The following is a 26,755-nucleotide window of genomic DNA, read 5'->3' as shown; positions in this document are numbered from 1 at the left end:
AGACTCTTGAGAGTCCCTTGGACTGCAAGGAGATCCAACCAGTCCATCCTAAAGGAGATCAGTCCTGGGTGTTCATTGGAAGGACTGATGTTAGAGCTGAAACTCCAATACTTTGGCCACCTGATGCGAAGAGCTGACTCATTTGAAAAGACCCTGATGCTGGGAAAGATTGAGGGCAGGAGAAGGGGACGACAGAGGATGAGATGGTTGGATGGCATCACCAACTCAATGGACATGAGTTTGAGTGAACTCCGGGAGTTGGTGATGGACAGGGAGGCCTGGTATGCTGCAGTTCATGGGGTTGCAAAGAGTCAGACACGACTGAGGGACTGAACTGAAACTGAAGGGGCAAATATCATTATGACAAAACACTCCATAAGGTTGCTATCTATAAGCCTTGGTCTAAATGTCCTGTCTAAAGCAAGGACAGAGAACGTGAAAGCCAAAATATCCAAGGATGAGCAGCATCAGTGATTTGACACAAGATGCCTGAAGGGAACCATCCTGTTAGTTAGCGTCGCTGTGTGAAGAGATCACATTTAGATCTAGACGCTAACTGGACAGGGCAGAAGGAGTACCTTCATGTATTTCACCTTTCTTTCATCTGATACATTAAGTAGGGCAGGCAGCCTCTCCATTTCCCCTGGATGTCAATTTTTGGTTTAGGGCAGAAGCCCACCACAATTTGCTTATTGATGTTTCCATAATTACAGCTGGGTCCCTTAACTATAGTCTCCAAGTTATAATTTGTTTGCAATATAATACACTAGAGTTACCAACTTCATAAGCAAAGTTACGTGTCATTTGCTTTAGGTTAGGGTATCTTGTCGTCATATAAACATCAAATAACACAGTTAAACATGACAGGTCTTTAACGGTGTGCTTGAAGGGAGATGAGTACTGGCTGATGCTCCCTTGTGTATGTGGACAACTTTTAGGCATTTGCTTATGGTAGAGGTTGTCTGGGCATGACTGCTTTGGAAACCTCTCTGTCAGCAATTTGGTTCCCTGGTCTTGTCATTTCAAAAGTGTTCATTTTCAAAGTCATTTCAGTTACAAAATTCCATGGGCCACAGGCATCACACCAAGTAGGAATTTTATTCCCCACTTTCCCCCTTATCATGTTGTACAGACACATTTTCTAACCTTCCACTCTCTACGCTACTTCCCTCCATCTTCACCCAGTACTTACAGAATACTGCCAGATCATAAGTCTCCTTTTTAATTATCTTCAAATCTCATTCCCTAAAAGGTTCTTTATATTGAGTGGACAGTAATGCAAAGCAGTCACTTTCTGAGGCTTTTGCTATTGCACAGATTCCAAACTGTACCAATGGACAACAGACCCACCTTGTCACATCAGATTTTAATATGGCAACAAATGCCTTGAAATACATGCATTTGAAACCTGAAGTTTATTGAAAGCCATTTTTCTCCAGCCAATTACCGATTGATTACCCCAGAGGTAGCAGGCTGTGAAAATCACTTTATCAGGCAAAAGCCTTGCTTGGTCTTTTCAAGAATTAAAGTTAAATCAGTGGGGACTGATTCTGCTTTCTTTACTTTACCCTCCAGAGAGAAGTATAGAATTTCTTAACTGTGAACATTTGTTGAAAAACACAGAGGAAGCTCATTTGAGACACTTTTTCTCTCTAGTCATCTGCTCTAGAAAGAGGAAATGTTGAGGGGGGTGGAAACAGTGACCTGGCCCCTCCGCTCCTCTAACAACCTGTTGTGACCAGGAAGAGACATGTCCCAGGATGCCAGAAGTCAGAGAAAATAGGGAAGACTTAGTGTGCAGCGTGTGGCCCCTGTCCTGGCCCCCCAGGGAGGGGGAAGGGGCTTCTGTGCCTCAGGAAGTATCTCCCAGAGAGAACCCAAAGGCCCAGCATCCTTGCAGATCCAATGGAGTCCTTGCGGGAGGGAAGCTGGATGATAGCCTCCACTGGGGTCATGTCGGAGCAGCCCAGTCGGGGCTCTTCGGGGCCTTGCACGTGTGCACGTCCAGGGCCTCCACGCAGTCCTGGCAGCGCACGGCACAGCACCAGTGGAACTTACACTCACACTTGGTCTTCCGGGTAATGTGGGAGGTGTCGTAGCCTCTGCCACAGCACATGACTTCGCAGCTGTCCATGCCCCGGGAAGTCAGGTTGCACACACGGCCCGCTGTACCCAGGGAGCCTGGAAGACAGGTCAGGGCATGTTACTGAATTAGCATGGGTGGAATACAGCATTCTTCTGAAGGAAGGGTTCCGAGATCATCCTCCAGGACTGGGCCCCGATGCCACCTCACCACAGCCCAGGGCTGGACCACACAGCGCATGTCAGCCTCGGAGGCAATGGCAGCAAGGGCCACATCCAGGAAGGATGGACATGAAGCCCTGGGGCTGTCCTGGGCATCTTGACTCCAGCACTGCCACTGTAAGTTGGATGGACTTTTCTGCTTACCCTTACCCAGCCTTGGACTGATGGGTCACTGGATGGCCAAGGCCAGATCAGAATGAAAGAAGGACCTGTCCTGATCCTCCCTCTCCTGACCTTAAACTGCACTAAGGAAGCAGTGGCCAAAGTTAGCTCTCTTGGAATCTGTCAGGGTATGGACCTCTTGCAAGGGAGGAGATTCTGCCTCCCTGGACCTGATTACACTGGCTTCTAGGAAAGGTTAGAGAGCTCTGCTTGCTGAAGGGGATGTGTGGGCACCATTTGTGTAAGGCCTTGAGGAGGGAGCCATGCTCAGCCTGGTTTATCTTTTGTGTGTTGGTCTAGTGAGCCATTGAGATGTGTGTGAGATACCTGGTTGAAGACAGGATTCTAGGTCTTTGATAAACAAAACTGGTATAAAAAGCCTGTTAGAAATGACTAGTGGACATTGTCTTCGTTATTTAGGATGATGCTTGCTACATGGCAATTCATATTTATGTATTTGTTTCTCCAAGAATCTCAAAGATAGGAAGCCTCTTAATTGTTCTTTTCGTGGGGAAGCACTCAGAACTCTTTTACAGGAGTGCTATCAGACAGCAGAACCAAGGGTAGCGGACATTTGTAGAGCCTGCTCAGCTCATAGTGATCCTTTGTGCTCAGAGCAGGGCGCCTGGCAGCAATGTAAGCAACGTGAGTCTTCTCTGTCAGCAGTAGGTGACTGGGCCAGGGGTGGGCACTGACTTGAACTGGGCCACTCGGGTAGATTTCCCTGAGGATTTGTGCTTCCGATGGAGACAGTACAAACTCCAAGTGTAAACTCGGTAGCTGTTGGCAGCTGTGTACCATGATGTGGTCTGTGGGTGAGAAGACATCACACAGACAAGACGAGACAGACGTCCAGAGACAGTGAGGACAAGACATGGAATGAGAACGCTGCCCAGATGCTGGACTGTTTTCTGGACATTTCTCTCGGAGGTCTGGCTGCATCCCAGCCTTTGGATTCCTAGACACCCTGTATCCTTGTAATAAATTTCCCCTTTTAGCGTAAACCACTCAAGTTTCTATTACTTGTGATTGACAGTCCTATATAATCTACAAACCTAGAGAAGCTAAACTCTTACTGAAAAACTAAACAAAACAAAAACTTTTATCAGGATGAAAAAGACAGTGACTTCATTTTCCATTGCTCCGTTATTTAACTAGGAATTTCTCCCTCTTTATAACTCCTCCGGTGCCTCGTGACTCTGTTTATCACATTCCACCCTGTGTTCCAATTATCTATATAAATGTCATGTTGCCCTGCCTGTCAAGAATGACCAGAGAAGCAGCCAGGTTCAAGCAGGGCATGAGGTCAAGAAGAAGAGTAGGAGGGGCAGGACTTGCTCTGCGTGATCAGGCCACTGACCGCAGGAAGACAGGCAGGGGAATTTCATAAGGACAGGAAGGATGGCAAAGGGCTGGGGTCAGGGTGGTGGGTGGGTCAGCCAGGGATGGCTCGGAGCCTACATCATGCTGAAGAAGCAAAGGGTTAGAAGAGACAGCAGCCAGATTCGGGGCGACCATCAGGACAGTACTCAGAATTACTGTGCAGAAAGGACTCACTGCCAAATGCTGCCTCTTAACAGCACACCCATTTATTTACTTCAGTAAATATTTAGTGAATGCAAATGTGTAAGACATTGTGTGGCTACTTGGGGTTTTGGTGGTGATGATGAGGAAATAAAATAATTAGGATTTTAGTTCAGTTCTGATTCACAGGAAACTCATAATACAAGGAAGAGATAAATATGTAAAGAGGTATTTCCATTACTTCAAGATAACTGCTCCATTTGCTGAAGACTTTCTATAGCCAATGGTAGGGTTTTGTGAAAATAGCACCATAAAGCTCAAGACAATAGAGTGAGGTTATTTAGGGCTTGGACAGATCAGGGTTCAAATCCTAGCTTTACCATGTATGACTGTGTGACCTTGGGTAAATTAAGTAAGATAAATTACTTAATCTCATTAAGCTTCAGTTTCCTCCCATGCAAAATTGGGATAAAAACAGTTCCTTCCTCAGGGGTTGTGGTGAGGATGGAATGAGATTATGCTTGGAGGCGCCTGGCATAATAAGTGCTCAATAAATGTTAACCGTTCATTCACTTGGGCCCAGATGGTAAAGAAATTCCCTGCAATGCAAGAGACTTGGGTTCAATCCCTGGATGGGGAAGATCCCCTGGAGAAGGGAATGCCTACCCACTCCAGTATTCTTGCCTGGAGAATCCCATGGACAGAGGAGCCTGGCAGGCTACAGTTGATGGGGGTCACAAAGAGTAAGACACAGCTGAGTGACTAACACTTCACTTCATTCATTCACTTAACGAGTGTTTAACAAAAGTGCCTACTATGTGCTAGGCCTAGTTCTGGGAGCTTGAGCTGTGTCAATGAACAAAACAAAAATCCTGCCTGCTTTGAGGAGTTTATGTTCTAGGGAGAGTGCATGAAGCATATTATCATAATGATATTTATTAATATTAATAGTAGCGAACAGGATCAGAAAAGGAGCTGTTAATGGTTTTGTAGAGGAGGTGGCATTAGATATAAGACATGAAGGATGAATAGAAGATTGAAGGGAGAATGGGGTGACAGGCCTTTCTGGCAAGAGAGAACCTCCCAGTAGAAACTTGGAGGTCAAGTACACAAGAGACTGTGTAGATTCAACGTGACCGAGGCAGAGGTTGCATGTTAGGCAACAAACACGGAAAGGGAGGTTGGAGCCAAAGAGTCTTCCTGCTTTGCTACAATTAGGACTTTATTGCATGGTGGGCGGTGAGCCAGTCCAGATTTTTATTCAGAGAAAAATATGTCAAAATGATAAATCTGAAAGAGTGGCTTGGGGCAGGGTGGTGTCTTGAGTCCTTTGGATCAGTCCAGGCAAGAGATAATGAGTGGGGGCAGAAGACAAATGCATGAGGTGTTAAAGGGGAAGGATCACTGGGTCTTGGTGACTCACTGGATTAAAGGACGAGTTGTAGGGGGTGATAATGTGTCAAGTAGGAAAAGACTGAAAACTGTTCATTCGGTTCAACAATAAGGGAGGCAACTAGTGTGCTTTAATGAGAGCTGCCTCTGGGGCAATATGCGAGGGCACAGTGGGGAGGAAAGGCCGGGTGGGGACCGAGAAGCTTGATGATGAAGTGAAAGGAGCGGTGTGCCTGGAGTTCCCTGGTGGACCAGCGGCTAAGACTCTGTGCTCCCAGTGCAGGGGGCCTGGGAACCAGATCTCACATGCTGCAGCCAAGAGCTTGTGTGCCACAATAGAGATCCCACATGGCACAACTAGACCCAGTGCAGCCAAAGAGTACATTCAGAAAGAGAAAATACTAATAAAAAAAGAAGTGATGAGGCTGAAGACGGGACTTCAGGGCGACTTCAGGCCGGCAGGTTGATTGGCAGTTTGTTGTGCAGCAGCACGCATCTGATGCACCGTGCGTGGGTGCTCGTTATATAAAGTGCAAATGGGGAAACTATGCTATTAGAGGTCAGGGTAGTCACGTCTTTTGGTGGGTTGTGGTGAAAAGAGGCGCAAAGGAGACTTCCAGAATACTATTCTCTTCAAGTTCCTGATCTGGGCACATATTATTAATACCCAGAGGTGCTTCTTTGAGAATTCACTGAGCTGTACATGTGGGATACATGCACTTTGCGGTATGAGAAAAGAGAAAGGGGAAGAGGAAGAGGAGGCAGAGGAAGCAGCAGCTGAGCCACATGTGCAAAGACGTGGAAATGTGTGAGGAGCAGAAGGGTGTTCACTTCGGTGAGAAGGTAGCGCTCAAACGGCAGTGGCCGGAGATGAGCCAGTCAGGTGGGCAGAAGCTGCCTGGGAAAGGCCTTGTGTCTCAGGCTCAGGGGTTTGCATGTTAGCCAAGGGCAGTGGGTGCTCCCTAAAAGGGTGACGTGATCTGATTTGCATTTCAGAAGAATCACCAGGGGTGACTGGATTGCAGGGGGCCAGGGTGAAGGCCAGGAGACAAGTTAGAAACCAATGAAACTCTGGGCAGGACATGATGTGGCTTGGACGGAGACAATGGTGTGTGAATGGGAGAGGCTAACAGACTCGAGAGATGCTGAGGAGGAGCATCTCAGGATGTGCGGGCTGACTGGACCAACAGGTGAGAGGGTTTCTCAGAGGTGGGGAACACCTGGGATGGGCAGGCTTTGAGGAGAGATAACGGGCTTAGTTTGCAGCATGTCGAGTTGGCTGTGAATGTGGCCCATCCAGGTAGGAATGGTCACTAAAAATCCTCTGGGACTCAGGAGAGAGGTCAGGATGGAGACACGGATTAGGACATCTTTTGCTGAATGGCAACTGAAGCCCGGGGTGTGAACGAGACCCCTAGTAGGTGTGAAAAGTGTTCTCACCTGCCGTCCACAGGAGACTCAGAATTTTTACCTTTTTTGTGTTTTGTTCATAAGCCCTGCACACTGATAAACATTCCTCACTTCTGCTGATATGCTGTTATCAGAATATAAATCCATTAAAATGCAGTTCGAATTCTTTACCCACTTTGGGGTTGTGGGGCACAGAGGCCAGGACAGAGAGACAAAATGTCTCCTTCCTGAATCAGACTGTGGCCTTTTACTGACATCACACGCGGTGGTCGTCCCCTGGTGGCTTGCGAGCATAAGGGGGTCTACGCTGGTGGTCTAGCTCAGCCTTGAGTAATGGCCCTGGTGGGCTTTGTTCCCCAAATGCAGCAACTGGACTAGACTCCATCTGGACAGACGGCTACTCAGTGAAGGAATCTCCACATCGTCCAAACTCTGAGAGGAGCAGACAGAGCGATGGCCACCGGCAAGAGCTAAACTCAGAAGTGGTTTCAGAAAAAGACACAGAGACTCTGGCACTGAGTTGTCTCAGCAGTTCAGTGTTTAGCTACAGAATGCTGGAAAACACTGAGACTCTGAACAGAAGGTTGAGAGTTGCTGATGTGAGAGTGCTGTGAGGTTGCAGCCCGGAGCGGCCACAGACCTTCTGGGGGATGAGCAGCACCAGGACAGGCCGGCTGAGGGGAAGGCGGAGCCGCCTAGCAACAGACTGCCAACCGCTCTGCTTTGGGCTTTGGATCTCATTAGATCTGAAGACTGTAGGGAGGAAGGGAAGTTCTGACACTTGCTGTAATTTGGGCAGAAGATATGATTGGAGGACATCACTGACTCAATGGACAAGCTGCTGCTGCTGCTGCTAAGTCGCTTCAGTTGTGTCCGACTCTGTGCGACCCCGTAGACGGCAGCCCACCAGGCTCCCCGTCCCTGGGATTCTCCAGGCAAGAACACTGGAGTGGGTTGCCATTTCCTTCTCCAATGCATGAGAGTGAAAAGTGAAAGTGAAGTCGCTCAGTCGTGACTCTTAGCGACCCCATGGACTGCAGCCTACCAGGCTCCTCCAGCCATGGGATTTTCCTGGCAAGAGTACTGGAGTGGGGTGCCATCGCCTTCTCCGCTCAATGGACGTAAGTTTGAGCAAACTTCAGGCAATAGTGGAGGACAGGGAAACCTGGAGTGCTGCAGTCCATGGGGTTGCAAAGTCACACGTGACTTAGTGACTGAATAACAACAGAGCTATGTCATCAAAACCCTGAAGAGAGCATTTGCCAGAGTGCAGAGCTATATAAAACTTGTTGGTATTGTTTTCCTGTATCAAAATTAGAATAAGGACTTAGTATGATTGACAGCAGTAGGCCTCTATTGTCTTCGGGACCTCCCATTACTCTTTCAAGACAGAAAACATCACCATCACCATCATCCTTAGAAAGAATCAAGACTATGCATTTGTGCATGTGTGTGTGGGAGAGTGAGCTCATGTGTATGAAAAGGAGTCACTGAGTTATATGATCTGACTCCTTGTTTAGTTCTGAATATTTGGGACATATATTTTAGACTTTTATTCTAAATTATATACCAACTTATTAAATAATGAGTCACTCATTACATGATCTGATGACCCCTGCCTGGGCCACAAATAAAACCAGCTACGCTACCAGATTTAAGCCCAAAAGGGCCGGTTTTTACATTTTCAAAGCCAGATAGAGCTGAAGTTCATCCATCCTTTCTTTTCTCCTCTCTTTTACCCCTTTTCTTCTTTCTTTTTTTTCCCCCTCTACATTTTTTCTTATCCTCTTTCTCTTCTTTTTGTTCATAACTGGGGCCAATATTTAACTTTTACAGGCCAGGCCCTGTGATAAGCCTTTGCCTGCATTATCTCACTTAATACTCATAAGTACTTACAAAGTAGGTACAATTATCATCACTGTTTTGGAAATGAGGAAAGAGAAGGTCAGGGAGGTTAAGTGATCACATGGCAAGCAGGTGGTGGGGTCAGAATTTGGAGAAGGTGTATCCAAGCCCAGAGATGGAGGTCTGGACCTTGTGATTGGGCCTCATGTCCCACCAGAAAATAGGAAATAGGCCCCAGAAAGCTGGCTCATGTGTAACAGTATGTAATCAGTGCTTCTACCTATTTCCTGCTCTCTCCCTTCATTATTTTATCAACTGATGAACTTGCAAAGGTCCTGACATATAGCTCTTTTGGAGGGGAACTCTTTCTCCAGCACATTATATGTCATTGACAATTAAGACATATAGTTATGTAAGAAAGTAAAGAAGGCTGGTTAGCATGGTACTTATAGCTTATGCTGCATTCTTCCTTTATAATATTCCTGTTGAATTCCTGTCACCTTTTTGAGGAACTAGACAGACTGATTACTTTGTAATAGCAGGGTATACATCTCTAAAACATGTGTGCCCTCAAGGGGGTTCTAATGTACATCACTGATGTGACTGAGACTCTGGGAGGAGCGTCTCTACGCTGAATTCTCTGGTTTAGAAAAGCCTGTATCATCAACTGGGCTTCCCTGGTGGGTCAATGGTAAAGAATCCACCTGCGATACAGGAGACGCAGGAGACACGGGTTCGATCTCTGGGTCCAGAAGATCCCCTGGAGGAGGGCATGACAACCCACTCCAGTATTCTTGCCTGGAGAGTCCCACAAAGGAGCCTGGAGGGCTTCGCTCCAAGAGTCAGAAGGGACTGAAGTGGCTGAGCACGGGACGGCACACACAGCACCAGCTTGCCTCTCACTAAAATGAAATGGCATCACTTGATCACTTACCTAACTCTTCTCAGACTTCATTCTGAGATTCTCTGTGCCATTTCCAAATGCCAAATTGGTCACATATTTGCATCATACCAAGTCTACAACAGCCTGTGTGGCTGGCTCTAAAAATCCTTCAAAGGAGAAATTTTAAAAATGTTTTTGAGTAATGGCCCTAATATCAGCCTCCCAAATTGATATGCTAAAAGGATAAACATATATTTAGATGCTTCAGATTTGATATGCTTATTTAAAATATTATTTACATTGCTTTATAGTGTTATTTCTTACTACACTTTGATTTACTCAGTTCACTGAACAGAAGTGCCAAGTTGGAAACTCTTTTCCCTGACTTCCCTTTGCTTTAGGTTTGTGAAATATGCCCAGATGTGTGGCCTGCTGGGTACAGATCCCAGTGCCCAGAGTGGTGCAGACGCAGGCCCAGCAGACCCATTGTCTTCACACTACGCCGTAGTCAGACCATCTGCCTGGAGTCAGTGTCCGGGAGATCCAGGCTGTCTACAACCATGGGAGGGTGCAGGTTCCAGCCAGATCCACCTCTCTCCTCCCACAGGTGTTGTCCTCATCCTGACCCACACAAGAGCTCACAAACCCATGAGGGAAAAAGGATAAAGAATTGGAGCTTCTATATTGTGTAAGTTTGGGACCACATAACACACCTTCGGTGGAGCAAGGCTGAGGGAACATTACGGAATCAAGCATGCCATCCCCAGAGCTATAAAATTAATAATGGAGTCAGGGTTCCCAGCGCAGAAACACTTCTGTCTCCACTGACATGCATCTTCCTGACAGCAGAGGAGGATGGGGGGCTTGTGCTAATAGTTCCCAGACCCACACCTCAGGGACCTGGAGGAAGGGCGCTTTCTCTATCTCTCTCTGGATGGGTCTGTATCTCTGGAAATTCCTGCCCTCCAGGCTGACAGAAGCCCATATGTTGACCATTAGGGCATAAAGCAAGATTCACTTAAGCCCGTCATCCAATAGGCTGTTTCTCCTCTGGCTGACTTACATGTTGTCATTCACAACACAGATTTATCGAGGGAAGAAAAGAATGTTAAAGAGCACATGTTAGAGGCCGCACATTCATCTGCTTGGAAGGCTTCCCCCTTCCTTGCATCAAGGATCGTAAAGCTACAGCCGGGACAATGTCTCTCCACTTATCTCAAGGCATTTTATTCAGCATTCTCATAATCACTAGGAAAGGTTTGACTGGCACAGGAAAGAGCGTCCCATTAAATTAGCGAATCCTATCCTAGAATTAAAGTTGTTGAGTCAGACTCTTCAAGGTTTTATCTGGCGCTAACTAGCCTAAGCCAAGTTTATTTCCCAACACCCTCCACCCACACCCTCATCAAGCTGACTCCTCACTGTCCTACTGAAGTGACTTTCTGATGTCACAGCCATGTAGACTGTTAGAGAGTTACCCTCACCTGCCGCGCGGGACTTTCCCCTCACTCCTTTAGACTGAAAGTCTTCCCACCCCTCAAGACTCAGGGCCTACTTCAGCACCTTACATCAAGCACTCTCTGTCCGCTCCAAGCTCACCTGGACCATCTCCCCAAGTCCTGTAATGTTAGCACATCAGGCTGTAGGGCTCATACACTGTTTTGAAATGTTTGGTGATTTCTCATACATCTTGTTCCCTAAGGACTGCAGTAGGTCTCATATTACTCAGATGGTAAACACATACTTCCTGATTTATTAAGTACTAAAATCAATTTCTTACAAATTAATATCAACCTTCCCTTGCCAAACAGGGGCATACTTCTCCAGGAAGGGCTCACCCAGGGGCACTGTGGTGAGGACAGAGGAGCTGAGAGCCTGGTTTTTATTTGAAATATCTCACTTGATATATAAAGAGAACATATACAAAAAATGTAGCACATTTTTAAATGATAGAAATTAAAAATGACAGGAGAGTCTGTGGCATCAGATTCAGGCTCTGCTATTGCAAACTTAGAGTAAGATTAATTAATAAACTATTCATTCGTAGATTGAGTCATAGGAACCTTAGGAATTTCTAAGTGAGATACATATCTTAAGAGATCCAGAGAAGTGAATTTGTCCAATACTACCCAATTAGTAATCAGTAGAAATAATCATAGGCAGCATCCATCTCCTAATCTATAATGCAGGGCTCTTTATTATATGAAATTTGCAAATTCATAGGCATATGAAATTTGCAAATTTTAAGAAGAGATTTACCACAGCAGCACAAAATAAGTTTCATGGGGAAAGCTTAAAAGAAGTATGCAGATACATTATTTTAAAGTACTTTAACATTCTTTTATTTGTAACACATTAATATAGTAATTAGAAATAATCACACATTAATACAGTAATTAGAAACATTTTTTTTCCTATTTCCAAAAAAGTAAAGAATATCTATTTGATAAATTCTTTGTTGTTAGTAGTTATGTCAAAGACTTAGAAATAAGAAAATTATATTTTCTTTTTTTTTTTTGAAATAAAAAAATCTTTTTAAAAAATCTTCACAAATTCAATCTAATTGTCAGTGTCAAATCAGGGTACTTTTTAGTGTATCCTAAAATGTAATTCTAGCAAGCTTGTATTCTAAAAGGAAATGCAGATTTACAGGTCATGTCTATACTATAAAATAGCATTGGCTGTAAAAGGTATTTTGGTATGTTAACAATGAAATCTGATGAACTAGCCTGTAATCCCACTGATAACAGTAAATGAAAAAGGCCCCCCAAAGAGTAAAAGAACTGAGTATTTGGTGGCAGCTAAAAGTAACATACAGAGTCTGCTGTTGCCTTTATTTAAGACCTTTTATCTCATCTAAGGAAATGGGTAGCCAGAAGCATCTTAGGCTCTGTAAATGCCCCACTAATGCACTTGAATATGAGGAAAAATTCCATTTAACACTTATGATTAAATGGGAATTTTCATAGGCTGTGTGTTATAAAATAATCAGTGATGAATGAAGACATGCTGAAAAAAAACCAAATTATCTTTAAGCTAGACACTGCACCAACATAAGTATCCAGCTAATATGATGAACATATTTTATGTTGTTTATAACTTGCCATTCAGTTTAGTTCAACACATGTTTATGTACTAGGTGCCAGGGATTCAGTGGTGAATAGACAGATATATTAATAGTTCCTGCCATCATGGAGTCAGAATCCAGTGGGACAGACAGGTAGTGAACAAATATTTAAACAAACAAAAACTTCTGGCACATTCTAGGAATGAAAAAAGAAGGCTTTCTGTGATAGATCCTCTGAACATTTTAAGAGGACATGGTGATGGACCGGATGTGGAAGTGAGAAAGCAGTGTGACAAAGGATGTGTGGGTTTATGGCTTGACCGATGGCGTGGACAGTCATGCCATTTTCTGAGAAGGGGAAACCTGGGGAAAACATGTTTGGGGAATGGGACAAATCTAGAGCTCAATTTCTAACAGAAGTAGGTTGATAAAAACATGAGCATGCTGGAGCTGTTAAGCAGGGGGTTGAATACAGAACGAAGAGAGAGGAGAGGACACAGACGAGGCCTGAGATAGCAGTTAGAACCGTATCAGTGGAGGAGCGCACCCAGAGAGAAAATGCAGAGGAACCAGTGAGAAGAGACTAGATCGGGCCCTGAAGATCTTCAAGGTTTAGAAGTAGACAAGGAGACACTAACAACTGAAATTGAGAAAGACCAATTTCAGGTCAGGAGGAAAATCAGGAGACTGTGGTGTTACAGAGGTCAAGGAAATAGTGTTATAAGAAGGAGGGATAGGCTATCTGCATTATATGCCACCAGGAATTTGAGGGTCCAGCAAATAATATTGATATACATTATATAAGATAATCAATCAACAATTACTGTGAAAATGGTGACTTAAAAACCTCACCAATATATTTTCATATCATTCTCGCCTATTCTAGCTGTCTTAGCACTTTTTTAGATATCATGAAATTTCTACAATAAAGCTTAACATAGAAAGGGATAAAAAACTTATTAATTTCCAAAGTGACAAATGTAAGGTAGAACCTCATAATAGAGCAGTGGAATGAGAACTGAAACCTAAGAAAATCACATTTTGGCCCAGGTAGGGTTTCCTAGCACCTAGCCTGTGTCCCCTGCCTGCCACCCACCTGGGTCATCCACAAGGATGGGGAGGCCTATGAAGCCATGAGGGCAAAGACCAATTCTGACTACCTCATTTTTGCATTCCTGGGGCTTATCGTAGTTTCTGGCATATAGAAGGGGCTTAATAAATATTTGTTCCATGAAGAGATGAGGAACCTCAGATATCCTGGTGGGAATTGTACATTTCGGATCAAAATAAGGTCCACCCACTGCTATTGGCTGACATGGTATTCTCTTTTTTTTTTTTTATCAGGTCATAACCACAGAGTTCAGAGGTTCTGCAAGCTAGTCACACCACGGTGTAGGTCTAGAACACCAGACTGGGTAAGCCTTGGTTGGGGTTGTGTTCCCATAGGTATTGAGCTGTTTGCTAATATGATTTATGTGGGAAGAACCATGATACCCAAGAACTCACATCGTTCACAGCCTGCAGCTGTCAGGCAGGTAAAGCTGTTCTCTGATTTCTGAGGAAGTTCACTTTATGCATTTCACTTTGCAGAAAGTCCTACATCAGTACCGGTTTTTGCTAACCAGAAGAAATCCCAAGAGAATTTTTGCTTTACCGAAAAAGGCGAACAGTGAAAGTAGCACCGAGCCTTTGTTTTTGGAGCAAGCGGGTACAGAGGCAGCACCCACCCGGAGCAGCAAGAGTGGTTTTTGCTGCTCCGGGTGCCCTGCTCAGCTCCTTCCCTGGGACCTGCACTCAGCATCTCCGTATCAAGGCGCCATCACGCGGAACTGAGTTTGGGAGTGTCCATGCTTTATCTCCATGGGCTTCGTGCATCTGTTAGCAAGATGTGTTCTAAGGCAATCACTTCTTCGCTTTTGGCCGTTTCGGCTTATGAAAGTCTTTATAGGAAGGTTCTACTTCTAGACAGCAAGGCAAACCTGTCTCAGGCTTTCAGTAACAAGTTAAACAACTGGTGAACTCCACTTGCTTTCTGAACTTGACAGGAGGATTGCTTGTTTTCTACAGTGGGGGAGGAGACCTCGTGGTGACCTCTGGCCCAGGTCAGGGTTTTTACAGAATAAGCAGTGCAAGTGGTCTGTGATTAGGTGCAGGCCTTCTCTGGAGAGACAGCGGCATTCTTTAGCCAGAGATGCACCTATCTCTAACTTAAGGGCTTCTTTGATTTACAGATGCCAGGGGCAATACCAGAGGAGATAACCACACAACCACCCATCCCCGAAAGCCCAGTTCCTAGATCTGGTCTCCAGTTCAGTCTGCAAAATGTCACATGCACAGCATCACACAGCTGAACCTGCTCTCCGAATCTCTAGGAAGTATTTATAGTTGAGCATCAGAGCACTCAGCTTCTTCAGTGGAAGACTGGGGGGTAAAAAATGTCTTTTGTCATTATTGTTGCCATAAGAAAATCCTCCTTTACAGGTTTTCGAGCTTATCATTTCTTAGGAGCAATTGAAGACATTAACACCCTCCAAATCTGAAAGGGCTTGTAATTGAATGGGGCTTCTAGGCAGTCTAAGCTGAATGCGGTTGAAGTTTCCCCACCTCCCAGCTCCCTGCTCTGCGGGCACCTCATTCTGTTATGTTCTATGTCCTCATGCTGCCTTTTTATTACACAGCCCCCCAGTCGCTACTCTCAAGTTTCAGGAAGTAAGGTAAGAAAAGTATAGAATTTTGTTTTGATTTTATTTATTTTGTTTTGTTTACCACTTACAGGCCACAAAATCTTGGACAAGTTAACTTTTCAGAGGCTCAGTTTCCTTCTCTATAAATAGAGGTAAGTGCTGTGAAGATTTAGAGAAAATGCACACAAGGCTTGCAGTCCAAGGCCTGACTCTCAGTAGGAGTTCACCCAAAGTTCCCATTACCTTTCCAACCTGAGGTTTGGGTCTGTCTTCAGACAGAATACCCTAGGGTCTTGACTCACCCTTCTGTAATTCTCACCAAAATCCACTAGTCCTGATATCATTGTTTCAGGCCTTCACTAAAGAGCTGACTCGATGATCTCCGTCAAGCTAATTCCAAGCGAAGCTTTGATGGATGAAATCATTTCAGAGTGTTCTTCCCAGTAAAAGAGGGTCCCAAAAACTGCCTTAATGTGAAAGAACATCCTCTTATACTGTGTAAGTCAGGGCAGGGATATTTTTGAGTGACATTTTTTTAGAGCTTTTCAAATAGAAAAACTTCTTTTTCCTTTGTAAGAGATCAGATATTTAACAACAACAAAAAATCTCTCAGTAAGATTTCTTTGTACCTGATACTTATAGAAAATCAGGGAATTGTGGATTCCCTGAAAAGTGAAGTGACAGTGTTAGTTGCTCGGTTGTGTCTAATTCTTTGCAACTTTATGGACTGTAGCCAGCCAGGCTTCTCTGTCCATGGAATCCAGGCCAGAATACTAGAGCGGGTAACCATACCCTTCTCCAAGGGATCTTCCCGACTCATTTATCAAACCTGGGTCTCCCTCATTGCAGGCAGATTCTTTGCCATCTTAGCTACCAGGGAAACCCTATGGATTTTTCAGACTTTGATGTGCTTGAGTGTGAAAAGCATACAGAATCTCATGAAAAAAACCCCGAGATTCTGATCCAACAGGTCTCTGAAGAAGTCCTCACTTTGGAAAATAGTGGACTAGACCTACAGACTTTATCCACTTCACAAATTGAAATGACAAAACAAGCCAGCTCACATCAGTCAGATTATGAGTGGATTTGAACAGGAAGAAGCCGCTAACTAGCAAGAGTAAAGTCTGCCAATTCCAAATACCTATGACTTGACAATATTCAGTCTTCTCACCACCATTGCTTTTCTAAGTGCTGACGAAGGGAAGTTGTCCAATCAGTTGAATATTAAATGTACATGATATTTTTTTTAAAAAAGCAAGATAAAATGACCACAGTACAGCAGAGTGGGTAGTTTGTGATGAAATCAAGGGAAAAGTTAGTGTCAATTTTAAGAGTGAATATATATATATATATATATATACACACACACACACACACAAATGCATATATATATATATATATACACACACACACAAATATTTTTGATTTAAATTTTACTGAAAACTTCTGACTTACTTTGGAGCCTGGATAACTCTGATGGTAACCCATTTCTAAGGACAGGGAAGCTGGTTTGTGCAGTCCATGGTGTCTCAGAGTCAGACATGACTTAGCAACTGAACAACATCAACTCATTTCGAACATGTTCCATTTACCATAAAGCAGGTCTGATGTCGTGCAATCATGTGGAGAGACTCTCTCAGTGGTGTCCTGACTCGTTAACTGTGAGTGCTTCTTAAAATGTACAGCAGAGAATGTTAGTACTGACCCAGATGAAGGCGGGGAGCCCAGAGAAGGAATGCCACTGAGTTAGATTCAGGAATCTCCCCTTCTCACAGTTCTCAGACTCTGTCATATCTCACTGCCTGCACAATCAAAAGTTGGGAGCCACTCCAGGAAGATTCAGAACTACACACTTTGACCGACTTTTCAGAGTACATACCACAGAAGTCTCTAGAAGAAAGTAGCCTGGAGAAAGTCTCATCTCTATACAGACCAGGGCAAGGCCCTCAGCAGCTGTTTGGGTTAAAGGAGGCTGTCTCAGAGAAAATCTGCATCTCATATATGTGTTATTTGTAAGTGTTATTTGTCCAGATATGAACAATGAAAAAATACTGTCAGCAATCCAAAATTTCTCCACATAATATCAAACACCCTAAATCATATTTTCACTAAAACAGTCATCTGACGGTCAACAGAACTAAAAAGAAATATTGCAAGTTTTCATAGATGACTTTGGCATTTTTCTAGGCTTAGCTAAAATGAAAAGGCCTTAAGTATAGTTCAATTTATGAATAATCTAGGAATCTTAGTGGAAATCTGATCTAAAACAATGGAACTGGCTACTTAAAAAAAATAACAAGGTGGCTCCTGGTAAATCAAGACCAACCCAGAACCAAATTCAAATCTTTTTAAGTCAGAGAAGCTAAAATAAGCCTAAAATAGAAGGGAAATAAAGTCAGAGAGTGAATAAATTATATAACCTCCCTCAGAAAGTCTGGACCCGCAGCAGTAGACCTTGTGGCTGGTGCATTTGGAGGCAGAGTGAAATAGTTACAAAGATGGAAGGACTTGGATTCAAGTCCCTGCTCTGCCTCTTACCCATTAGCGTCCTTGGGAAAAATCCATAACCTGTCTGAGCCTCAGTTTCCCCTCCCATGAAGTGGGATAATAACATCCCACCTTACTCAATGAGAGAATATGGATCAAGCCCTAATATGTGGTGGGTACTGCAAATGTGTTTGCTATTTTAGGGTCAAGAAACAGAATCATGTTCTAATATATGGGAGTATAAAAAGCAAAGTATGCAAGAATAACTTAGTATCCTGAAGAGGCAGCAGGGATTCAATTCAGAATCTCCCCATTGTGAAGAGAAAGTAAGGTCTTTCTATCTATCTGTAGCAGTTAAATGGTCATCATGCATAACTGCTTCACTGTGCAAACTGCTTCAATTCAAAAAACCAGAAAAGATGTCCAGGGGAAGCAGGTCCTCTTATGTTTGACATGAGGTTCATGCTTCACCCGTCCTTTCACATACATGCCCTGGGAGAAAGACAGGGGCAAGCTGTAATGTCTGGGCTAGGAGCACAGGCCATGGGGTCAGACAACTGGACATTGATCCCCTCCAAGACCAGCCAGATCTTGAGCTGGTTACTCACTTTCTCATCTGTACAATAGGGACAGTGATATCCAGGGTGCTTAACTGATCTCAAAAATATAAGAGGTGAATTTGGTTCCTGGTTGATGTTGATCAACTAGGAGCCACCCTATTCTTAATCATTTTTGTCTTTTTTCTTCAATAATCAGTTCCAGTGCACTGATGTCATAGGGTGGTTCTAAGGATTAAATAAGACCATGTGTGCAATGGTCTTAGAGCAGTACCTGGCACACAGGAGTCAGTACATTGTTCCTAAAGTGATCCTGATGTCATCAGCCCCATGCTTGTCTGAGCAGTCTGAAGTTAAGCAGCTAGTTAACAGCACAAAGGAACCCACACCTCTGGGACCCTCCTGTACCAAAACACAAGTTTCTTGGGGATTGGGTGGAAACTTTGGCTTGACAGGTAGGATGACTTGTTAGAGGTCGCAAAGCACGTGAGGAATGCAGCAGGGCACAGCATCTGGCCCTTTCGCTCAGCAGTTATTAATCCAGGGGCTGCATGTCCAAACGTGCTCCAGGGCTGCAAAGAACCAGCTCATCAAACCATGAAGGCAATTCAACCACTCGGGGACAAAGAAGAGGCTCTGGACTTTTTGTGACATCCCCTGATAATCCTGCTCAGACCTGTGATAGGAGCTGCTGACGTCTGCTCTGTTTTACTGTTTCCTTTGCAATTACTTTGGAATGAAAAACAAATTCAGAATTTGAATTTGAGGATGTTTTTCCTGGTAATGAATTCCCTTGCTTTCTACTAAGCCTGAGAAGTTGGCTTGAGATAAGTTGGCTGTGGGCTCCCCATCACCTCCTCTCCACTGAGACATAGTGCTCATTCTTACTCTGTATCAAAGTCTTTGCATGGATTTTGTGCTAAGCCCGGAGTTCACGGCTGACCAGGAGGGGCAAGAGGTGGAGAAAAGCACATGTGTAAAGCCCACAGGTGGCAACTGCTGTACTGAGGCTGATGGACCTGCCCTCTGAGTGAGTTCAGGACAGGAAAGGTGCCGTCAGCAAGGGAAGGGTGTGGCTTTAATAAACGAAGTGCCTCTTAGGCAGCCCTCATCCACTGCTCTCCGACAGCTGAGCCAGTGGGGATGAATTCCTGCTTTCAAGTAGTTGGCAACTTCAGAGCATTTTGGAAAGAGCAAGGGAGTGTGAAGTATGGAGGATTTCAGAACAGGCTAACTCTAAAGCCGTGGGACCCTCTTCCATAATCACAAAGGTGGGACTTAAAGGGGCAGATATACTGCAAAGCTGTCCTCCCCTGAGCGCCAAATCACAGGGAAGATGCTGGGCTTCTATACGTAGTGGACGTGAACCCACCAGTTAGAGTTCTGCCCAGGCTGAGGACTTTTGCTAATCTGCACATTTTGACTTTTTGCCACGTACATTCTTGTTGGGTTCCATTTCTCCAGAATCTGCACATTATCAGTGAATTTCTCCAGTTGCTTAGGAAAGCTTTCTGTGCACTTAAAATATGAATGCTGAAGAACCTGAGCTTTGAACCTGAAGACAGCAGGCTGCACTTAGAGGACTGGCAGGTGGAAAATACAGTACTGCACTTAAATTGAGGAGTGCTGATTCTCAGAAGAATTAGGTACTTTGAATAAAGTGTTTTGAACTTACCTGCATCTCGGTCCCTGATACAGTAGTCTGGAGAATTCTCAAAATACACGAGGTCATTTTTCGTTGGCTTTTTAAACCTCTTGTTAGCCACAGTGAAACCAGTGCCATCCTGGTTCATGACAACCTGGATGGCCCCATTGTACTTCCTCCAGAGATAATTGCCCGTTTTCCTGAAGTCAGCCATGGCCAGCCAGCAGGTCCTCAGGGTACAGGAACCGCTCACGCCATGACACTTGCACTCCTGTTTCAAGAACCTCTTTACAGCCTGTGGGAAAGGACAGGTGAGTTCAGTGGAGGCAGATTCAAATGTACACACACGCTGCCACTTTTCTTACCTCCAAGCAATCAGGAAGTGACCATAAACCATTATGGTAGAAAATATGAAAAAGAAAGCATATATATGTATAACTGCATCACTTTGCTGTGCAGTAGAAATTAACACATTGTAAATTAACTATGCTGCAATAAAATAATTTTTTTTTTTTAAGGCAGGGGTGGGGGAAGGAAAAGAGAAGTAACTGAAGACCCAGGATCCTGGGACTCAGGACTGGGAGATGTTGCAGTCATTTGCTAGTCACTCTGGGCACACTACCCTGACTGTAGCAGGTGGCGAGGGCCAGCACCTGACTGTGAACCTGCTTCCCTATGGGCATAAAAAAAAGCCTCACTAATTTGAATTTACTGGGATGTGGAGCCAATTTGAAGAATGAGGGAATGAATTAGAGTATTTTCTAAATAAGTTTTACTATGTTGAAAATGTATCCTCTTACTCAAATGAATAATTGCTAAGCCCGTTTTCTTTCAATAAGCCGATAATACTGATTATTCCTATTTATGACGTGTTTCCCATGGTCCAGGCATTGTGCTGATGCTTCTGCACCCTGTCTCGATGACCTTGATCTTCACAAGCCTGTGTTACAGGATTCATTTGCAGATGATTGAGGAGCAAGACTTACAGAGTTGTAAAAGCACTTGTCCAAGTTTACACAGCTGGTAAGGACAGAGTCAGGGTACACTGGAAAGTCAGTCGGTGACCCTGAAGTTGACATTAAATTTGGGGGATTATCACTCAGCTCTGGCTGAGTTATTCTGAATAACTCAGCGAGAGCTGAGCGTGCTGTGTTCTTTTGGAGAGAGGAGATAGAGGCAAGTGGGATGAGTAGGGTCTCCCTCATCAGCTCCCCAGAGCACTGTGACACTCATTTCTGAGTGAGAGAGGCTATGGGAGAGACCAACCCTGGAGACCTCACCAAGTCTGAGCCTTTGACCTCAGCTCAGGCTCAGGGCAGAGGATGAGAAACCTGCCTTCTGAGGGCCTCCGCCCTCTCCATTTGCATGTCTAAGCCAAGGGGTGGTGCGGATGGGAGGCAGAGGCAGCAGGGGAGTGAAACCCCTTGGTGACATTATCTGAGACAGTGCTAGGAACAAAATTCTTAGGGTAACACATTGATAGCCCTGTTTCTAGGAACTTGGAGCTGATGGTTGGAACTCTGCCCACTCTCTGAGGTTCTTCGTTGGGGTTGGTGGGGATATGGGGGTTGGCTCCAGCACAAAATGGGTAGAGCTCCCCACAGCACCCCAGCTCACCCTACACCCCACCTCACAGAAACCAATGTTCCAGGCTGCCTGTCCCTCCCCAGGGCCTCACCCCAGGTAACTCTACCCAGGTTTTGCCTCTTGCACAGACTCAGTTTCCATCCAATGCTATGGTAGAACCAAGCATACAGAATGTTCATCATTCCAGAAGATCAGTCCCACAAAAGCAATCTAGCAGGAGCCGAGACAGCATGAGGGCTTCACGGTTATGCACCCCCTTCTTGGCTCAGGCCGTAGCACCACACCTTCCCCGCTTTGTCCCACATGATGACTGGGTCCTGTTACATTTGAAGTCTGCCCTGTTCAGCATAAGCCAGCTTTGGAGGGAAGGACATAGAAGGAAGGAGAAATGTCCTGAGTTTGGTCCTCCGGGTCACGGGGCTCTGGGCATTTTTAAAGGATGTTTCAGAATGGACTCCTTTTCTGGAACTACACTTCCCTTGTGCCCCCCACCTCTGCCCCCTATCTTTATATGGCGGGTGTTTGGTATGAGACTTATTAGGTGACCCGGACAGCAGGCCTCTGCCAGAGAAACACCGCTAGGAGGGCCATCTTGACTCCACCCCCTCTGCCCCATTTGGGTCACCTGTCCAGGAGCTTTCTGTCCAAAGATCTTGATGGAGTCACACAGAGCTCACTCCATGCCAAGCGTTTGGGAACTGACTATGAACGCTTATTCGTCAAAGCTTATTCCTTTAAAAGCTGACTTATTTACTCACAAGTAATACTTGTCTTTGAAAATAATGGGATATATTACTCTCCTTTGTAATATTAATACTAAGTTTCCAGGTTACAAAGTTAGAACTTGGTATTTGTATATGATTAACTGAAGGGTTTGCATATTAATTTAAAATACACTTTATGAGTTCTTATAAGCACATGCAGGAGTGGGACACCCTGTTGATGATCACCGTGGTTCACTGTTGAGTGGCTGCGCCCACTTCTGTCTTCCTTCTAACTTCTGTTCAGGTGTGGGTAGCCACGTGCTTCAGAACTGGCCTGGACTCTTTCTGACCCACAACAACCGAAATCTTTAATACTAATTGCACTGTTATGCCACTGATTTTTTTTTTTTTTTGCATAGAGTATGTAGTGATATAGTTTGGGCCAATATGATGTTACAGATAATCTGTTGGGAGGCTTGTAGGAAAGGTTCCTTCACTCTTTAAAAGAGATAAATGTCTTTTTCTCTGTCTCTGGATGCAGTTTTTTGCAGCTGCCTCCTTGGGACATGAAGCAGCCAATGCAGGACAAGCAACAGGCTGTAGACAGCAGCCTGGAAAGACAGGAAGAACTAGCTTCCAGAGGGTGTTGCTGAACTGCTTGAGTGAACCCACCGTGGCCCTGCCCTCCTTCCAGACTTCTCGTGATCCAAAATACTGAGTTTTCCTCATCTTTTAGGTTCCCTGGGGTCTGTTACTTGTAAGTGAAAGTATTCCCACTGGAACCATGATCAGTTCTTGATTGGAGTGTAATCACAGACTCTGACAATTAACCCAGGGGGAGAGTGAGCCGCCTTCTCTGGTACTGGGTTTGCTGGCATCTCCAGGTCCCATCCCCAACAGGCAGTCCAAGCAGTGCTCAGTCACACTTGGGGGCTACCTCTGCCTCTTCTGTATACTGAGTTTGCAGACTTGACATTCAAATCTTTAACCTTGAAGAGGACCCACTCCATCAGAGAGGCAGAGGGCAGGGGATCTAAGCCTAGGTGGCCTCATTTAGAAAGTAGCTGATGTAAGAGTAAGAAGCTCACAACAATGCTTCCTAGTTTAGAAGAATTCCAATGTTCAAATGGTATAACAACATTATAGTAATAAGCACGGCACTATGTGCCAGGCTCCACACATTGTCTTATGCAATTACCATGATTAGGCAAAGTAGATTATTATTCCCATTCTACAGTTATGGAAACCAGGGCTCAGCACGGAAAGTCAAATCCCGAGTCATCCCTGTGAGACAGAGGCAGACTTTAGAAAAATGTGGATCAGATATGTTTCGCCCACAGATCCATGCTCTTTCTACAAACGCATTTTAAATAGTCCTGTAAATTGTGTTTTTCTCAAATTTTGAATTGTGCATATTCTGCTTCCCTCTATTTTGACTAAATCAAGAATTAAATGGATAATGTTATAGACCTATTAGAGCAAAAAAGAGGTAAGGAGGGAAATAGGAATCACATTGCATCTTCCAAACTAATTGTCATAAAAAATCTAAGAAACAGTTCATTCGTAGGAGAAGTACAAAGTAGTAATAACAAGATAAAAAGATGTTCAACTTCACTAGGAGTCAGACAAAGCAAACTCGAATAGTGTAACACTTTTTTTGCTTTTGCCTAGCAGGTTAGCAAATAATAATAAAAAAAAAAAATCAATGATTTGATATTTGGTGTTGATAAGAGCATGGAAAGGAGATGCTTTAACAAACTGTTGGTGAGAGATTAAATCAATATGTCATGTAAAATAGCATTTTTGCAATACTTATCGAAATTTTAAATGTATAGTATCCTTTGACTTTGGTGATACTCTGAAAATATTTGCACAAGCTTTGAAGGATACAGACCCATATGGATGTTCACTGCAGCATAATTAGCAAAATATCAGGAAAAACTCAGATGATGTCAGCAAGACAATGGTATGTGCTTAATAAAGGAATATGATGTGGCTTTTGATTAATTAATAATATCATTCTTACAGGCATAAAAGGAAATCAAGTGAAAAGCAAACTGCAGAACAATGTAAGTTGTATGATGCACTTCTAAAAGGCTTGCATATGTGTGCATACACAGAGAAGGAAGGGAAAGAATGTTCATTTACAATCTGGATGCTGTCTGAGGGGCTGCATAATCCGAAAGAGGGAAAAACAATCAAACTACTCCTCAAGTTAAAAAGAAAAACGAACCAAGAATCTTGGAATTATTCTCTGGCAACTAGAGAGAGCAGAGTAGAGCAGTGGTTCTCTTCCTGATTACACATTAGAATCCATCTGGAGACTGCCTCCATCACAGAGACCCTGACCTCTCCTGGAGCGGAATACACCATAACCTGGGCAGGGGGTGGGGCCCACCTTGAGGGCACTTCCGGTCCAGGTGCTTCTAATACACAGCCAGGCTGAGTCACGTCCAAACCAGGGAAGGTGGCGGAGTAGAAAAGGAGTCCGCACCACGGCCAGAGCAGGTAAGACATTCACGTGCAGAGCCAGTCTTACATTTCTAGAAACTGGGATATCTGAGGACTGAATTAGAAGCTATGTCATATCCTATGTCTCCAAAATGTCCTGACCTCCAGGGAAATTTTCCCACAAACAGCCCTTTGCGTTAGCGTTGCTTTGGGACAGGCTTCCGCGCAGGGCCCTGCCACAAGGATTCTCCTCTGGGGTCTCCGGAGGCGCGGGAAGAGGGACTGGGGGCTTCCCACGCAGGCAGCTGTGGAGCCGCAACAGACTTTTTATTTGCACTGTGAAGAAATGAGTGAACGAAGCAGGGGACCTGGGGACATCCAGGCACTGCCAGACAGTCTGGGCCTTTTTGTGTTTGTTTTTATGTATTACTCTTGAATTTTAAAGTTAAGTATGTGCACATGGGGTTTCCCAGGTGGCTCAGTGGTAAAGAATCCACCTGCTAAGCAGGAGAGGCCCTGATTGGGGAAGATGCCCTGGAGAAGAAAATGGCAACCCATTCCGGTGGGTTGTCCTGGGAAATCCCATGCACAGAGGAGCCTGGCAGGCTGCAGTCAATGGGCTCACAAAGAGTTGGACATAACTGAGCGACTAAACCGCAGGAGCAGCAGCAGCATGTACACATGATTTTAAAAAATTAGAGTCCAGCAAAGAGAATAAAAAGCAGTAACTCTTTGCTGTGCCCACTCCACCTTGCCCCTCCCAGTCTGCTTGGCACAACCCCAGAGCGGTCATTTTTAACGCATTGTGCCCTTGTGGTGGTTCATTACGTGTCTGTAGAACAAGGTCTGTACTAGTTTTCCTCCAGCTTTGTGAGAAACACAATCCCATCCTCAAGGTATTTTATGGACATCCACCAGAAAATTCTCTTAATAACTAAACAAACCTGAATGCCAGTGAATGGAGCCCTCTGGAGAGGGGCACCGCGCACAGCTGGCACAACTGAGTGTGACAGTTCTGCCAGTCACTTTATTTACCTTCCAAGCAATGCTGTATAGTCCCTGATAGACTTCTTCTTATGGGTGAGGGTGAAAACTTGATTCACACCTCACTAATTTTACCCTCCCCCGGACTCCCAACATGGTTCTATCATGGTTGGTTCTGATGATGTCTCCAGCTTCAAGGAGAATCCTTACACCTCTTCTAGTTCCTGAAGTCAGCAGTGCTCTCTCTCATGAGATGAGGATACTTGCAGCCCCCTCCGTTCTCCTCCCCTTCCACTTCCCAGTCTCCATCAGCATGGTCTGTCCTTTTGTGGTGACGAAGATTAGAGCATTAGTGTTCTATAACCATAATTAAGTGTCTCATGGTATGTCTAAACATCAAATCTAAAAACTGAAAACAATAAATATTTGTTGTTGTTCAGTGGCTAAGTCGTGTCTGACTCTTTGCAAACCCATGGTTTCCCTGTCCTTCACTATCTCCCACAGTTTGCTCAAACTCATGTCCATTGAGTGGATGATGCCATCCATCTCGTCCTTTGTCACTCCCTTCCCCTCCTGCCTTCAGTCTTTCCCCCCATCAGGGTCTTTTCCAATGAGTCATCTCTTCACCAAAGTTTTGGAGCTTCAGCATCAGTCCTTCCAATGAATATTCAGGGTTGATTTCCTTTAGGAATGATTGGTTTGATCTCCTTAGTTAACCGCACAACCAAGGACTGTGCCAGGACTGCATTTTATAATCTCTGATCCAATTGGACAATGTCTGGGACGAAGAATGTTGCTAGATTGAAGCTTGGTGTTTTCTTACTTTATTTGTTACTAAGTGCATTACTGTAACCCAATGTCTTCCACTCTCAACGCTCATTCCACCTGTGCCACCACGTCCCCTCCTTTCCTGGGGGGGTTCTGTGGCCCTGAATCTTCTTAGTCTTGCCTGGACACAGCTGGGATCACGCCCTCCTAGAGGAGCACACGGCACTGCCAGATGCCATGTTTTCTCTCTTTCTTTTGGTTCATTCCTTCTCTTTACTGCAGCCCCTTTTTGAGTAACTCC

General features: G+C 44.6%; 1 protein-coding gene across 1 annotated transcript in view; it reads right to left on the bottom strand.

Moving 5' to 3' along the window:
* Window positions 1–1,079: 1,079 nt before the first annotated feature.
* The window catches only part of WNT2 (Wnt family member 2), a 44,378-nt gene continuing 18,702 nt past the window's right edge, over window positions 1,080–26,755 (bottom strand). The window contains exons 4-5 of the mRNA XM_019958713.2: window positions 19,991–20,255; window positions 1,080–2,181 (exon numbers count right to left, since the gene is read on the bottom strand). Coding sequence (XP_019814272.1) covers window positions 1,952–2,181; window positions 19,991–20,255 — 495 coding nt within the window. The 3' untranslated portion in view covers window positions 1,080–1,951. The remainder of the gene's footprint in view (window positions 2,182–19,990; window positions 20,256–26,755) is intronic.

Source organism: Bos indicus, chromosome 4 (genome assembly GCF_029378745.1).
Source record: "Bos indicus isolate NIAB-ARS_2022 breed Sahiwal x Tharparkar chromosome 4, NIAB-ARS_B.indTharparkar_mat_pri_1.0, whole genome shotgun sequence".
NCBI classification, from domain to species: domain Eukaryota; kingdom Metazoa; phylum Chordata; class Mammalia; order Artiodactyla; family Bovidae; genus Bos; species Bos indicus.
The sequence above is the reverse complement of the archived record's forward strand: the minus strand, read 5'-3'. Positions and strand labels throughout refer to the sequence as shown.